The sequence below is a fragment of the Cebus imitator genome, unplaced genomic scaffold (genome assembly GCF_001604975.1).
Source record: "Cebus imitator isolate Cc_AM_T3 unplaced genomic scaffold, Cebus_imitator-1.0 Scaffold18, whole genome shotgun sequence".
Taxonomy (NCBI): domain Eukaryota; kingdom Metazoa; phylum Chordata; class Mammalia; order Primates; family Cebidae; genus Cebus; species Cebus imitator.
The window spans coordinates 9,569,855-9,584,726 of record NW_016107333.1 but is presented as its reverse complement, the minus strand read 5'-3'; the positions used below and the strand labels follow the sequence as shown (position 1 = coordinate 9,584,726).

Below are 14,872 nucleotides of genomic sequence, written 5' to 3'. Positions count from 1 at the left end.
TCTTTCCCTTTTTTGAGACGGAGTCTTGCCGTGTTGCTCAGGCTGTAGTACAGGGTCTCAATGTCAGCTCACTGCAACCTCCCAGATTGAAGAGATTCCCCTGCCTCAGCCTCCTGAGTAGCTAGGACTACCGGCATGCACCACCATGCCCAGCTAATTTTTTGTATTTTAGTAGGGATGGGGTTTCACCATGTTGGCCAGGATGGTCTCGATCTCCTGACCTTGTGATCCACCCACCTCGGCCTCCCAAAGTGCTGGGATTACAGGTGTGAGCCTCCACGCCCGACCAAGAATATATATTTCTTTTATAATCAGAAAAAAAAAATAAATTGATTCCAAATCTCACCACCCAAGACCTATTACAGTTAACATTTTAGAGAGTTGAGGTATTTACATTATTTTCCCACAAGCGAGGTTTGTGGAATTTGGGGAGCTTTTCCTTTTATGCAGCTACAGGCATAAGGTTTGTGGCCTCCTTTTCATGTGACAGTTTCAGATAAGCACTTTCTCCTATCACTTACTCTCCTGTGTCAGAGCAGTGCTGGTTGACACTAAGGGTATCAGGTGTCACCCTGGGGGTGGTCCCTGCAGGAGCTGCCTCCATCCTCAACAACCAGCCTCATTCTGGCCCTTCACTACAGGAGGACACCATGGAGGAGTCTGGGTGGAAGCTGGTACATGGCGACGTCTTCAGGCCCCCCCAGTACCCCATGATCCTCAGTTCCCTGCTGGGCTCAGGGATTCAGCTCTTCTGTATGATCCTCATCGTCATCTGTGAGTGGGCCCAGTGGGGCTGGGCATGGGTGGCATGGCCTCCTCTTCCATGTGCCTCAAAGAGAGAAGGGTGGGCTTCCCTCCCTGGAGAAAGGGAGCCAACTCCCTGTTACCAAGTGGGCAAGTCAGTATCTCTGGGCCAGACAGGCCATCTGTTTCAGCAACAGCCTCAGCCCAGGACTGGTGATTCACCTCACAGCCGTTTACAGAACCCACCATGTCTCTTCCTCAATGAAGCCACACATCCCGGCTATCAAGTTGGCCTCCTTTTGTAGTTAGAGGCTAAGTGACTTACCCAAAGTCAGTACCAGGATCAAGATTGAAATCAAGTATTTTTTTCTTTAACAAAAAACCTCACTAATATATAGTAGTTTTAGACACTTTGGAGTCAGTCAGCCTAGATTTGCATCTCAGCCTCATGCCTGTAAGCTTTGTGACCTTGGACAGACCACTTGACCTCTGTGAGCCTCAGTTTCCTTATCTGGGAAATGGGGAAAGTAATCATCCTGCAGAGTTGGCAAGCTACATTCAGAGAACTGGCATTTGTGGTTCCCTCAGCCCAGCATCTGACTCACTGCAAGTGCTCTATGGACTGGAAGCTGCAGTTAAGATTTGGCCAACCAAGGCCAGCAGCTGCTGCATCCCTCTGAACCCCAGCTAAGACCCAGTCCTATAGAGGGCAGGGGACTATGCTGTTGAGAAGACAAGGGAGGAAGAGCCTCATCTGCCCAGGGGTCCTTCTGTCAGCCTGTCCAAGATGGGGCTGGAGCTGGGGCTGGGGCTAGGGGGCCTGGTGATCAGCCACCCTGCCTTTTTCTGCCCTCCCTCCCTCCCTCCCTCCACAGTTGTGGCCATGCTTGGGATGCTGTCGCCCTCCAGCCGGGGAGCTCTCATGACCACAGCCTGCTTCCTCTTCATGTTCATGGGGTAGGTGTGTCTGAGTGGGCTCCCGGGGCAGCACAGGCCGCCACGCCAGCTGATGGGTCCCCTTGGTGTGGATCCTTGCCATTTTCCCACAGGGTGTTTGGCGGATTTTCTGCTGGCCGTTTGTACCGCACTCTCAAAGGCCATCGGTGGAAGAAAGGAGCCTTCTGTGTGAGTGTCCTAAACCTTCTCTGGTGTTTGGTGGGAAGCTGAGAAGCTTCTTCCTGGTCTCCTCAGGAGGAGGTAGGCAGGCCCTGGGGGGCATTTTTTGGGCAGAAGTTGAGCAGCAGCAAGAGGCAGCAGGAGGAGCACAGGCGCGGGGGCAGGAATCCCGGACCCTTCCCCACAGGCTCGCAGGGGCACCTCCTAGGGCCTCCACTGCTCAATCTGTAAAATGAGGGATTTGAACTTAGATAATTTTTAGCCTACATTGTCTGATGGCTCAAGCAAGAGAAGAAACAGGACTTAGAATAGCAGGGCAGCTGAGAGAACACCCTGGCCAACAGAGTAAAGAGGGAATTAACGATCTAGGCCAGAAGACGCCAGGCCCAAGTTCCTGTCAGCCCATTTTCCAGACTGGTGCCTGTGTTTCTCTTCAGTGGGGGCTCCTGCCCTTCTCTGGCCTCCTGGAGGTGAGGAGAAATTCTTGGCAGCAGAAAAGACCATAGAAACCAGAGGGGGTCTGGAGATTGACCTCGCCTCCCAGGAGCCCCAAGCCCCTTCTCCCAGAGCGGGTGAGTCCCTTAGAGGACCAGGAAGACTCTTGGGTGCCCACACTCAGAGAAGCCTCTGGGCCTAGCATTCTGAAACCATTCTCACCGCTGTCAAAAGCTCAAGGAGAGTTCAGGCTATGTCAGCTCTGGCTGCCACACCTCTGTACAAAGTAAGCCCTCAGTAAAGAAAAGCTGTGACTGGTGACTATTTTGGAAGGATCAGAGAAAGCTTCCTGAATTCTTGGTGATTAGAGCATTTTTCTCTGGCCACCGTATGCCAAGAGCCAGGGATCTAGAAAGGAGTAAAACCCATCACTCCCTCCTGGCAAGATTCTTCCCTGGTGAGGTTCTAGGTACCCTCCAGGATTTCCCTCGATGGGTTCCACACCAAACCCAGCCTTTTTCCCCAAACCACCCCTTGCATCTAATGATCCCATCATTCATCCAGGCCCCCCCGAGCCAGAAACCTGGAGCTGCCTGTCCTCTTCCCTCATGTGGGCAGTTCCTTCTCAGACGTCAAGTGCTAAAGGTCTTCCTAACAAATGTTCCATGAACGTTCAGTGAATTCCACCCCCGCCCCACCCTCATCTCTGCATCTTCAAGGCTCTGGCCTGGATTCCGACATCTTTGCCTCTCACTTGGCCCTCCGTGGTCTCCCTGCAAGATTCTGACCCTTCCCTGGTGCCTCTCCACAGGGATCATCTCCGACAGCCCGAGGCAGTGTCCTCTCCTATGGCCTTGCCTGTACCATCCCCTCTGCCTGGGCCACACCACCCTTTCTTCTCACCTGGCTCACCCTTTAAGTTTTAGCTCCTGCATCAGTCCTCTGGAGGCTGCCACCTCCCCCACCTCCTACCCTGAGCCTGGCAGAGCCCTCATGAAACCTAAGTAGCACTTGGCAGAGCTAAGTAGGGGCAGGTGTGGTGTTCTCCACATAGGGATCTGCCTTTCTCCCTGGAGTTTTTTTTTTTCCTATTCTTACCCTTGGTACTTAGCACCATGCCCAGTCAGTAAATTTCAGCCAGAAAAGCAAATGAGGAATTCTCTGTTACACAACAGTCATGCAGGAACACAAAGGAAGGGAGGAAGTGACCTTTGAGCCAGGCCTTGAGGATTTCAGATGAAGGGACGCAGCCAGCAGAAGGGCCTAAGGTTCTGGAATGGCCTAGATCCTAGTCTGACTCTATTCTTTCATTGGTTGATAACTTTCAACAGCCCTCTGAGCTTCAGTTTTCCCATCTCTCCAATGAGGATAGTTAGAGTTAACTGTTCCTGAGGACCTTGGTACAATATCAGCCCTCAGGAAATGGATCCTTTGAGGTGTTGATGATCTATGCAAAAAGGCCCAGAGACAGGAAAGTGCAGGAGCAGTGACTAGTTGTTGACTACAGGAAAATAAGCCAAAGAAGAAACTGGCAATGGAGGTTGAGCGTCAGGTAACAGAGGGCCTTGGTTGTTGTGGTCAGTGACCCACCTGGATGCTCAGGCCACCACAGCAGTCCCTGGCCTAGTGATCACAGTGTGGCAAGAAGGTTCATGCCAGTTGTGGTGGCTTGCACCTGTAATCAGTCTAGTGCTTTGGGAGGCCAAGGCAGGAGGATCACTTGAGCCCAGGAATTTGAGACCAGCCTGGGCAACACAGTGAGACCCTGTCTCTACAAAAAGTAAATTAGTTGGATATGGTGGCATGTGCCTCTTAGCTACTCAGGCAGATGAGGTGGGAGGAACATGAGCCCAGGAGTTTAAGGCTGCAGTGAGCTGCACTCCAGCCTGAGTGACAGAGTGAGACCCTGTCTCTGAAGAAAATAGAAGAAAAAGGCTCAACTGTAACTCTGGGGCGTTGACTAGACTAAAATCCCTATGCCTCGACCCCACCCAAGAGATTCTGATGCTAGAATACACTGCAATAGGAGCGTGGGTTCTGGGGTCAGACTACCTGGGTTTATACCTCTGCTGCACCTTCAGGAGACTGGGTATAAAGGAATAATGGCAGACTTTCCTTCCAGACTTGCAGGGAGGATTAGGTGAGACGAGGTACACAGGAGCCCAGCATCTGCCACTCCTAAGACTCAGAGCATCGCCATCCTTCTAAGCAGTTTGGGTTGGGGCCCAGACATGTGTTTTGTTAAGGTTGTTTTTGGGGTTTTTTGTGTGTGAGACAGAGTCTCGCTCTATTACCCATGCTGGAGTGCAGTGGTGTGACTCGGCTCACTGCAGCCTCTGCCTCCCGGACTCAAGCGATCAATCTGTTTCAGCCTCCCAAGTAGCTGGGACCACAGGTACGTACTACTACACCTGGCTAATTTTTTGTAGACAGGGTTTCACCATGTTGCCCAGGCTGTTCTCAAACACCTGAGCTCAAGCAATTCTGGAAATCGCAAAAAAAAAAAAAAAAATATATATATATGTATGTATACGTGTGTGTGTGTGTGTGTGTGTGTGTACGTACACATACACATATATATACACATACATATCTATGGATATATTACTCAATATATATATTTATTGAGTAGTTACCATGTTCTTTTTTTGTGTTTTTTTTTTAGACTTTAGACAGAGTCTCACTGTCACCCAGGCTGGAGTGCAATGGCGCCATCTCGGCTCACTGCAACCTCCACCTCCCAGATTCAAGCAATTCTCTACCCTCGGCCTCCCGAGTAGCTGGGACTACAGGGCTGTACTACTATGCCCAGCTAATTTTTGTATTTTTAGTAGAGATGGAGTTTCACCATCTTGGCTAGGCTGGTCTCAAACTCCTGAGCTCAGGTGATCCACCCACCTTGGCTTCCCAAACTGCTGGTGAGCTACCGTGCCCAACCAGAGTAGTTGCTGGGTCCTCAGCGATGAGGGTACATCAGAGAACAAGGTAGATAGACTTCTCCCAGGGAGCTCACAGTCTTTTGGGAATAGATGGATATGATCAGGTAGCCAAACTGGGATGAGAGCAACAAGGGGCAGTTTTAGGGACCTGAGAGTGCATAGAACAGAGTCCTGCCCAGTCTGAGGGTCAGGGAATACTTTCTGGAAGGAATGATGCCTGAGCTGAGTCTGAAAGACAAGGAGGGCTTAAGAGCTTCTGGTCTGGGGGCCCCACTGGGACAGGTCGGGGAGCTCCCTGAATGCTGCTCCTCAATCTGGCTTCTCTTGCTCCAGACAGCAACTCTGTACCCTGGTGTGGTTTTTGGCATCTGCTTCGTGTTGAATTGCTTCATCTGGGGAAAGCACTCATCAGGAGCGGTAAGTGCCTCCACTACCCTCTCAGCCCCTCCCCGCCAAGCGAGGGCCAGCCGCACTCAGCCACACTCCCAAAGGCCACTTCCTGCCATTCCCTTCCCTTTTCTGAGTCCCCAAAGTTATGTTCCCAGCCATGAGGGCCGACAACCAGCTGGGGTTTCCCCAGCCCTGCCCTTGGTCTACCATGCCCTGGTCCTGGCCTTCCTGTGAGTTCTTTCAGACAGCTGGTCCAAGCCCACTTCTCTAAAGGAGGTTTCCACAGTCCAGGGGCCAACTGGGGAATTTCCCTTTGTCTTAACCAAGAGTGAACTGCCCAGTGTCGGTTGATTAGGTCAGCATCCCAAAGCAAGCCTGTCCTCTGTCCCTGCCCTCCAGCACCAGCCCCTGGAGGTAGAGGAGAGAGGAAACGAAGGATCAGTTTGTGTTATCCTTAGAGTGAGGATCCTGCCAGCCCAATCCGGTATGTTACTAGCAGCTGCCCAAGAGTCAGAGTAGGATTTTGAACTAGTCAGTTGTGGGGAGGGGAAATGGGGTCTTGGTCAATTAGCAGGACTGCAGTTAAGATGGGGCAGGCATTTGCCGTCCTAGCCTTAGCAAGGAGAGCCACCTGCCCTCCACCTGGGGGTGGTGGTAAAGGTCCTTGCATGAGGTCCAGGCAGCCAGAGGAGGGGGTCTTTCCCAGCAATTTAGGAAGCCATCCTCAAGACGGAGTCATGCCCTTCCTCTCACTTCCTCTTTTTTATACCTTTAAAATGCTCTCTTTGAGCATTTTCCTCACAGTTACCAACTGCTCATTATAAACATTCATTGTAGAAATTTTGGAAAGCACAGAGAGGTTAAAGAAGAAATTTAACCCCAAATTTACTCACCCAGAGATAAATACTATGTAGATCTTTAATACATATGTTCTTTCTTTTTTCCTTTTTATAGATATACCAAAAAAAAAGAATTACATTATCTAAAATTTATAAAATAACAGCAAATATTTATATATATTTATATGGTGCTTGCTTTGTAATAAATACTATTCTAAACCCTTTATATATAATATATAAATAATATATATCTATATAGTCTTCCCTTTATGTGATTCTTATAAAAACGTAATAAGTGTAAAGAAGAAGATAAGGAAGAAAATGAAAAATTAGTTATAATTCTCCATATCCCATCTAAGGAAGTATTATTAGCTCTTTGGTATAAGCCTTTCCAGGCACAAATATAAATAAATGCAGTTTTCCCTTGGTATCCATAGGGGATTGGTTCTAGGACCTCTGAAGATACCAAAATTCAAGGATGCTCGATTCCCATATATAAAGTGGCATAGTGTTTATGTATAACCTACACTCATCCTGTATATTCTAAGTCTTCTCTAGATTACTTAAAATACCTAACACAATGTAAATGCTATGTGAATAGTTGTTACACTGTATTTTTTTAATTTGTATTTTATTTTATTGTTTTTTTTGTTTGTTTGTGTTTTGAGACAGGGTCTCACTCTCGCTCAGGCTGGAGTGTAGTGGTGCGATCTCAGCTCACTGCAACCTCTTGCCTCCTGTGCTCAAGTGATTCTCCCACCTCAGCCCCACTGAATAGCTGGGACAAAGGTGCCACCACCACACCCAGCTATTAAAAAAAAAAATTGAAGTGATACAGTCTCACTGTGTTGCCTAGTCTGGTCTCAAGTGATCCGCCCACCTGGGCCTCCCAAGTGCTGGGATTACAGGCGTGAGCCACTGTGCCCAGCTTATTTTGGTGGGTTTTTGTTGTCGTCGTCGTTTCTTTCCCCCTGGACATTTTCTTTAACTTTTTTTTTTTTTTTTTTTTGAGACAAAGCCTCACTCTCTCACTCTATCACCCAGGCTGGAGTGCAGTGGTGCGGCCTCAGCTCACTGCAACCTCCACCTCCTGGGTTCCAATGATTCTCCTGCCTCAGCCTCCTGAGTAACTGGGATTATAGGTGCCCGCAACTGTGCCTGGCTAAGTTTTTTTTTTTTTTTTTTTTTTTTTGTTTTTTTAGAAGAGACTAGGTTTTATTATGTTGGCCAGGCTGGTCTTGAACTCCTGACCTCAAGTGATCTACCTCCTTTGGCCTCCCCAAGTGCTAGGATTACAAGTGTGAGCTACTGCACCCACTTGTGGAACATTATCTGTTTACAGTTGATTAAATCAATGGATGCAGAACCCATGGATACAGAGGACCAACTGTGTTGTCCTGTTATTAAAATGGAATCCTTCTATACACATAGTTTTATAGCCTCCTTTTTTTACTTAATAGTATATCATGGAGTTTTATTCTAACAAGATTGTGAGCACTTTGTACAATTTAGGTTTTCCCTTCCTTTCTTCACATAATGTGCCACATGTAATCTCTTCATTTTGACCTCTTCATCTCCTCTTCACATTCTCAGTCCCTTCCTTCCTGTTCCTCCCCCACTTCCTCCCTGGATGGCAAGCTCCGCTGGGATGCTGAGGTGCCCTCTTCACAGGGAGTCAGCCCCAAGAGATTCTGGCCAGGAGCCCTGTGGTGGGGGCAGGGAGATTGGCTCTGCTGCACAAGTTGCTTCTCCTTCCTTGGAGCCCAGAAGCTACCCTCCCCCTTGCGCAGCCCCATCTTGGGCATCGGAGCCTCGTGGGGGCCTCATGGCGCCGTGTCCACAGGTGCCCTTTCCCACCATGGTGGCTCTGCTATGCATGTGGTTTGGGATCTCCCTACCCCTCGTCTACTTGGGCTACTACTTCGGCTTCCGAAAGCAGCCATATGACAACCCTGTGCGCACCAACCAGATTCCCCGGCAGATCCCTGAGCAGCGGTGGTACATGAACCGATTTGTGGGGTGAGTCCTCCGGCGGGGGCAAGAGCAAGGGGACACGGAAGAGGGTACCCTCCCCAGAAGGGTACAGCAACCAGAGTTCCTGCCGCTTCAGCTGGCTCTAACAGAGTTCATGAAAGCTTAGCTTCACTCCAAGATCAAGAAGACCAGGTTGTAGGCAGACATAGTGTCGTCCGAGGAACCAGGACAAAGAAGGGGAAAGATGGAAGGGTATGGGAGACAAGTTAGGACCATCACTTGGACCTTGGGCAAGTCACCCCACCTTTCTGCACACCAGTTTCCGATCTATAAGATGGGGAGAATAATGCCCGCCCTGCCTACCTCTCAAGAGATTCTAATAGTACAGAAACATGCCAGAAGAATTAACACCACCACACTCATGCAGGTGCTCTCTCTTCATGCTGGCTTGGGAGGGAGCTTGGGGCTTCCTGATGGTCTGGTCTCTAACAGTGTCAACCTCTCGTTCTGCGGCAGCATCCTCATGGCTGGGATCCTGCCCTTCGGCGCCATGTTCATCGAGCTCTTCTTCATCTTCAGTGTGAGTACTCATGCCTCCCCCGCCCCTCTACCCATGCTAGCCGGGCCTCTCGCAGTCTACTTGGGTGCTCTGCAGCCTACTGCCTGAGAAATTTCAGATGAGCCACTTCACCTCTCGAAGCCCCATTCTTTACCCTGAAGTCAGATAACAGCCTCCCCTCTCAGGGCAGCAATGAAAGTTAAATGAGGCCGGATGCAGTGGCTCATGTCTGTAATTCCAGCATTTTGGGAGCTGAGGCAGATGGATCACAGGGTCAGGAGTTCGAGACCAGCCTGTCCAATATGGTGATACCCTGTCTCTACTAAAAAATACGAAAATTACCCAGGCGTGATGGCACGTGCCTGTCGTCCCAGCTACTGGGGAGGCTGAGGCAGGAGAATCGCTTGAACCCGGGAGGCAGAGGTTGCAGTGAGTAGAGATAGTGCCACTGCACTCCAGCCTGGGCAACAGAGCGAGACTCTTGTCTCAAAAAAAAAAAAAAAAAAAAGACTGTTAAATGAGATATGCAGTGTGCATGGGGCTGGTGTGTGGAAAGGGCTCAGTAAACAGAAGCTGCCTCAGTAATACTTCAGCCATTCCCCACCATGACTAATAGCATCGTTGCATCTGCTTTCATTTCTGGGTTCTTGCACATCTTTACCTCTCTATGTTACTCACAGCCCCTAGGAGAGTGGACGGAATGATTCCTGCTTGTCAGGGTCATTGTGAAGTTGGAATGAGTCATTGTAAAAGTGCTTGGCATTCAGGAAATGCTATTGTAGTGGTGATGATGATTCCTCCCTAAGAGTGCCAAGGTGAAAGTTGGTAGGAAGACCTTTCAGAGCCATGTAAGCGTGGCTGACCCAGCTCAGGGCCCAGCACAGATGGTACCTTGTAGCAAGTCAGTACCAGATATGTATCTGCTATTCTAGAGTAGTGGTCCAGCCCCTCCCTGCTGAGACCACCTCACCCACACAGGTTTGCCTGGGAGAAGAGTCAGAGGTGTTGGCTGCCCATGGTGCCCAAGCCCATGTACACCTCCCAGGGAGGCCCCCTCTGTTTCATCTGTGTGACTCTGGGCCAGTCACCAGCTTTTCTGATCCTTGATTTCCTTAATTCTCCCAGGCCAAGCCTTCCTAGACACACACATGTAGCAATTGTGTATGAGGCATGTGGCACAAGGCCTTGCACTTGGTAAGCTGCTCGAATGGTGGTGGCTGCTCTATAATTTTGATTTGGATGAGAATCATTATTTTCTATAAACTGCTGAGTTCAGGCTGGGGTCCACCCAGAGCAGGGTTAGTCAAACCCAGCCATTCCCTAAGGACAGCGTGGCCCACCCCCTGCTCTGGGGAAGAGAGGCCAGAGCCACCTGCCAGGCCCACAGGCCCTGATAGTGTCATGATGATGTCTCCTCTCCTGCCCTGGGGACAGGTTGGTATGCCAGGGGAAGGGGAGCAGGGTGGGCAAGCCAGCTGAAGGCCCACTGTGTGTCCGCAGGCAATCTGGGAGAATCAGTTCTATTACCTCTTTGGCTTCCTGTTCCTTGTTTTCATCATCCTGGTGGTGTCCTGTTCACAAATCAGCATCGTCATGGTGTACTTCCAGCTGTGTGCAGAGGTGAGGAGAACAGGGAGAAGAGGTGGGGGAAGGGAAACTGGATCCAACATTGAATGGGTTAGTAAAGCTCTGCAGAGAAGCTGGGTCTGGGCTCTTCATGTGGCCACTGCTTCTGGCTCTGAGCTCTTGGGCCAGTATGTTGCTGTGCCTCTCTCAGCCTCCGTGTATTCAGTTGTACCCTGGGGCTAATGAGATACCTTCTAGCTTAGTTGTGTGGGGCACTCGCCAGAGCTAGTTGAAAGGACAGTAGATTTGCCAGTGCTAGGTCCACCCCAGTAGTAGTTTCTCCAGCAGGCACATTGGGTGGCCTGGCCTCCCTCTGGTAACTAGCCATTGGCACAACGGGTGAAGCCAGGGTTTGGGATGAACAGCCTGGGCTGGAACCCTGGCTCCTCCGTGAGTAACTCCGGGTCTTGGGCAGGTTGCTTAACTTCGTGCCATCTGTTCCTCCTCCATGTGATGGGGCGAGTGAGAGGACCTAACTTAGAGGGCTACTCTTAAGATTAAATGAGTGGATTCATCTATAGCACTTAAATGGTGCCTGCCAGCTGGGCGCAGTGGCTCACGCCTGTAATCCCAGCACTTTGGAAGGCTGAGGCAGGCAGATCACGAGGTCAGGAGATTGAGACCATCCTGGCTAACATGGTGAAACCCTATCTCTACTAAAAATACAAAAAGTGACCCGGGCATGGTGGCATGCACCTGTAGTCCCAGCTACTCAGGAGGAGGCTGAGGCAGCAGAATCACTTGAACCTGGGAGGAGGAAGTTGCAGTGATCCTAGATCGCACCACTGCCCTCCAGCCTGGGGGACAGAGCCAGACTCTGTCTCAAAAAAAAAAAAAAATGCTGAGTGCGGTGGCTCACGCCTATAATCCCAACACTTTGGGAGGTGGAGGCGGGTGGATCAGCTGAGGTCAGGAGTTCGAGACCAGCCTGGCCAACATGGTGAAACCCCATCTCTACTAAAAATACAAAAATTAGCCGAGCATGGTGGCAGGCGCCTGTAATTCTAGCTACTTGGGAAGCTGAGGCAGGAGAATCACTTGAACCCAGGGAGGCAGATGTGGGAGGGAGCCGGATCGTGCTGCAAAACACCAGACGGGGGACAGAGCCAGACTCTGTCTCAAAAAAAAAAAAAAAAAAAATGCTGAGTGCGGTGGCTCACGCCTATAATCCCAACACTTTGGGAGGTGGAGGCGGGTGGATCAGCTGAGGTCAGGAGTTCGAGACCAGCCTGGCCAACATGGTGAAACCCCATCTCTACTAAAAATACAAAAATTAGCCGAGCATGGTGGCAGGCGCCTGTAATTCTAGCTACTTGGGAAGCTGAGGCAGGAGAATCACTTGAACCTGGAGGTTGAGGTTGCAGTGAGCTGCGATTGCACCATTACACTCCAGCCTGGGCAACAGAACAAGACTCTGTTTAAAAAAATGGTGTCTGCCACATGCTAAGCATTTACTTGAGAAATGTTACTTTTTTGTTGTTGATTTTTTTAAATGAGGTATAAACAGTAAAGTTCACCCTTCTTTGTCCGTAGTTCTGTAGTTTTTAGAAATGCTTACAGTTGTAGAACCACCATCACAGTCAAGCTGTGAAACATTTCCATCTCCCCGTATGTTACTGCTCTTACCAGGGTCTTCAGCCCCTCAAGCAACTGTGCAATTTGGCAGGAAGGGATTCTGCCACAGGACAGGAGTGACCTTCCTCTATTTCCTCCTCAGGATTACCGCTGGTGGTGGAGAAATTTCCTAGTCTCCGGGGGTTCTGCATTCTACGTCCTGGTTTATGCCATCTTTTATTTCGTTAACAAGGTACTGCCCTCCTTGAGGGGTCCTCTTAGTCCTTGTAGGATAGGAAGGTCAGGAGGAGGATACTGGCAGAAAAATCCAAGTGCCTGAATCTTCCTTTTCTACCCAGAATGGGGAGAACCAAAGCTACCTAGAACTGCTCCTGCTCTAGAAGATGGATCCTTTTAGGAAAGAAAGAATCTGCATTCTATATGTTTGGGAGACAAAGGCCATCAGGATATGTGACAATGAGAATAATGCTTGTAAAGCTTATGAGGTATAGCCATAGCCAAAACAGAACTTGAAAGCAGTATGTCACCTGCAGTGCTCTTCACAGGAAATAAGAGGGACTAATAACACCTTGAGAAAAGTGAAAGGTAAGAGTAGCATGAAAGAAGAAAAGTAGAAAGGTGTTAATAAAGATCAAAGCAGAAAATGCTGAAATGGTCTGAATAGTAGATCCCAAATTTAGTGCCACAGGCATCCTGTCTCTGCAGGTGTCCTCTTCTTCACACAAGTACTGTTCAATCCTGCAGAGTAAGGATGGGAAGGGGTTTCACAGGCATTTCGGAGCCCTCCTTGCTCTGTGACTCCACATAGGTAAAGTGCGGTTCATTAATAAGAGGGAGCCAGGCTCACCTGATTAGGGCAAACTCAAAGACCTCATTGTCCCCTGAGAGAGGCGCTGGCAAGAATACAGATGTCCCACAATAGTTTTGCTAGATTCATGCATGGTACACAAGCCAGATGAGCCACTGAGAGGAATTTAGAGGAGCCCTGTTGGACCCCTCACCTCAAAACTAATACTCAAGACTTATTCTCACTTGCTGTACTTTGAGTCTCCGGAGCCCAGAGCAAGCAGTCCTCTGCTAGCACCCAGGGGTATTTGCAAAATAGAGTTGTAGGTCAGTTGATCGAAGCTGAGAATGCCCTTTCCCAAAAACAATCAAGTTGGAAAAGACTGGAAGGATCATTTTGTGTAGAGCTGCACCCCTGCCTCCAGTCTGGTGACTGTGCCTCTCTTCTCTAACAGTCTCAACAGATGATTCTCTAGCTCAGGGGTCAGCAAACTGCAGCCCCGCAGGCTAGCAGGCCTGTTGCTAAAAATTTTTATTGGAATACAGCCATGGTCATTCGTTAACATATCTGTCTATGGCTGCTTTCACACTACAATGGCAGATTTGAGTAGTTGTTACAGGGACCATATGGCCTACAGAAACTAAAATATTCACAATCTGGCCCTTTAAGTAAAAGATTACAGACCCCCGCTCTGCTACATCCAGCAACAGAGAATACACTTCCTCCTAACACTCCCATTCTTTCTGGACAGCTCCTGTCAATATCAGGGTCTTGATTCACACTGCCGTCTCCCTTACTGTGACTTCCATCTTTAGCCCTTAGTCTTAATTCTGGGATCATCTAGAACAAATCTAATCACCCTCCTCTATAGCCTATATTAATCAGAACTCTTGTAAGTGGCAGGTGACTAAAACTCCATTCAAAGTAGCTTAAGAAAAAAAGTAGCTTAAGAAAAAAGAATTTATTTGCTGATATAACTGGAAAGATTAAGAAATTGGAGTTCTAGCCTCAACCATAGTAGATCCAGGCTCTCAAAAATATCAGGACTCTGTGCCTACGCCTTAGTCCTGTGTGTCCTTTTTTTTTGGCCTCAGTCTGCAGGCAATATCTTTTCACAAAGTAGAAAGGTGGCCAGTGGCAGCCCTGAGTCTACTCTTCTCAGCTTTGCAGCCCCAGCGCTAAAAGAATGTCTTTCCTCTGCCTTCATACGCTGCTTGGCTCAGGTGGTATGCCCGGTGCTCACTGTTTCCCAGGTCCATATTTGAGCAGACTGGCCTAGGTCTTGTGCTAAGTTTTTTTTGTTGTTGTTGTTGTTTTTTTTGATTTGGAGTCTCACTCTATAGCCCAGGCTGGAGTGCAGTGGTGCAATCTTGGCTCACTGCAGCATCCGACTTCCAGGTCCAAGCGATTCTCCTGCCTCAGCCTCCTGAGGAGCTGGGGTTACAGCTGCACCACACCATGCCTGATGAATTTTGTATTTTTTAGTAGAGATGGGGTTTCTCCAAGTTGGCCAGGCTGGTCTCGAACTCCTGACCTCATGTGATCTGCCCGCCTTGGCCTCCCAAAGTGCTGGGATTACAGGTGTGAACCACTGCACCCAGCCTGTTTTGTGCTAGGATTGAGGGCCCCAACAGGACCAGGTGTTTTAAGTGTGTTTCTCAAAACATCAGGAAGACAAGAAACAAGGTTAGACAGACAAAAACTAGAGATCACATTGCAGCCTCCTGTTCTTCCTCCTCCTGCTCCAGTCTTCTTGCTCTACTCAAAAAATCTCTTCCTGGCCGGGCGCGGTGGCTCAAGCCTGTAATCCCAGCACTTTGGGAGGCCGAAGCGGGTGGATCACGAGGTCAAGAGATCAAGACCATCCTGGTCAACATGGTGAAACCCC

At 49.3% G+C, this 14,872-nt stretch overlaps 1 protein-coding gene across 5 annotated transcripts in view; it reads left to right on the top strand.

The window, feature by feature from the left end:
* TM9SF4 (transmembrane 9 superfamily member 4) overlaps window positions 1–14,872 on the top strand; it is a 57,222-nt gene that overhangs the window by 38,968 nt on the left and 3,382 nt on the right. For all 5 annotated transcript variants that reach the window (XM_017514617.1, XM_017514635.2, XM_017514627.1 and 2 more), the window contains exons 10-17: window positions 642–774; window positions 1,620–1,701; window positions 1,794–1,869; window positions 5,568–5,651; window positions 8,307–8,482; window positions 8,954–9,017; window positions 10,497–10,616; window positions 12,340–12,429. In XM_017514617.1, the coding sequence (XP_017370106.1) occupies window positions 642–774; window positions 1,620–1,701; window positions 1,794–1,869; window positions 5,568–5,651; window positions 8,307–8,482; window positions 8,954–9,017; window positions 10,497–10,616; window positions 12,340–12,429 (825 nt within the window). The remainder of the gene's footprint in view (window positions 1–641; window positions 775–1,619; window positions 1,702–1,793; window positions 1,870–5,567; window positions 5,652–8,306; window positions 8,483–8,953; window positions 9,018–10,496; window positions 10,617–12,339; window positions 12,430–14,872) is intronic.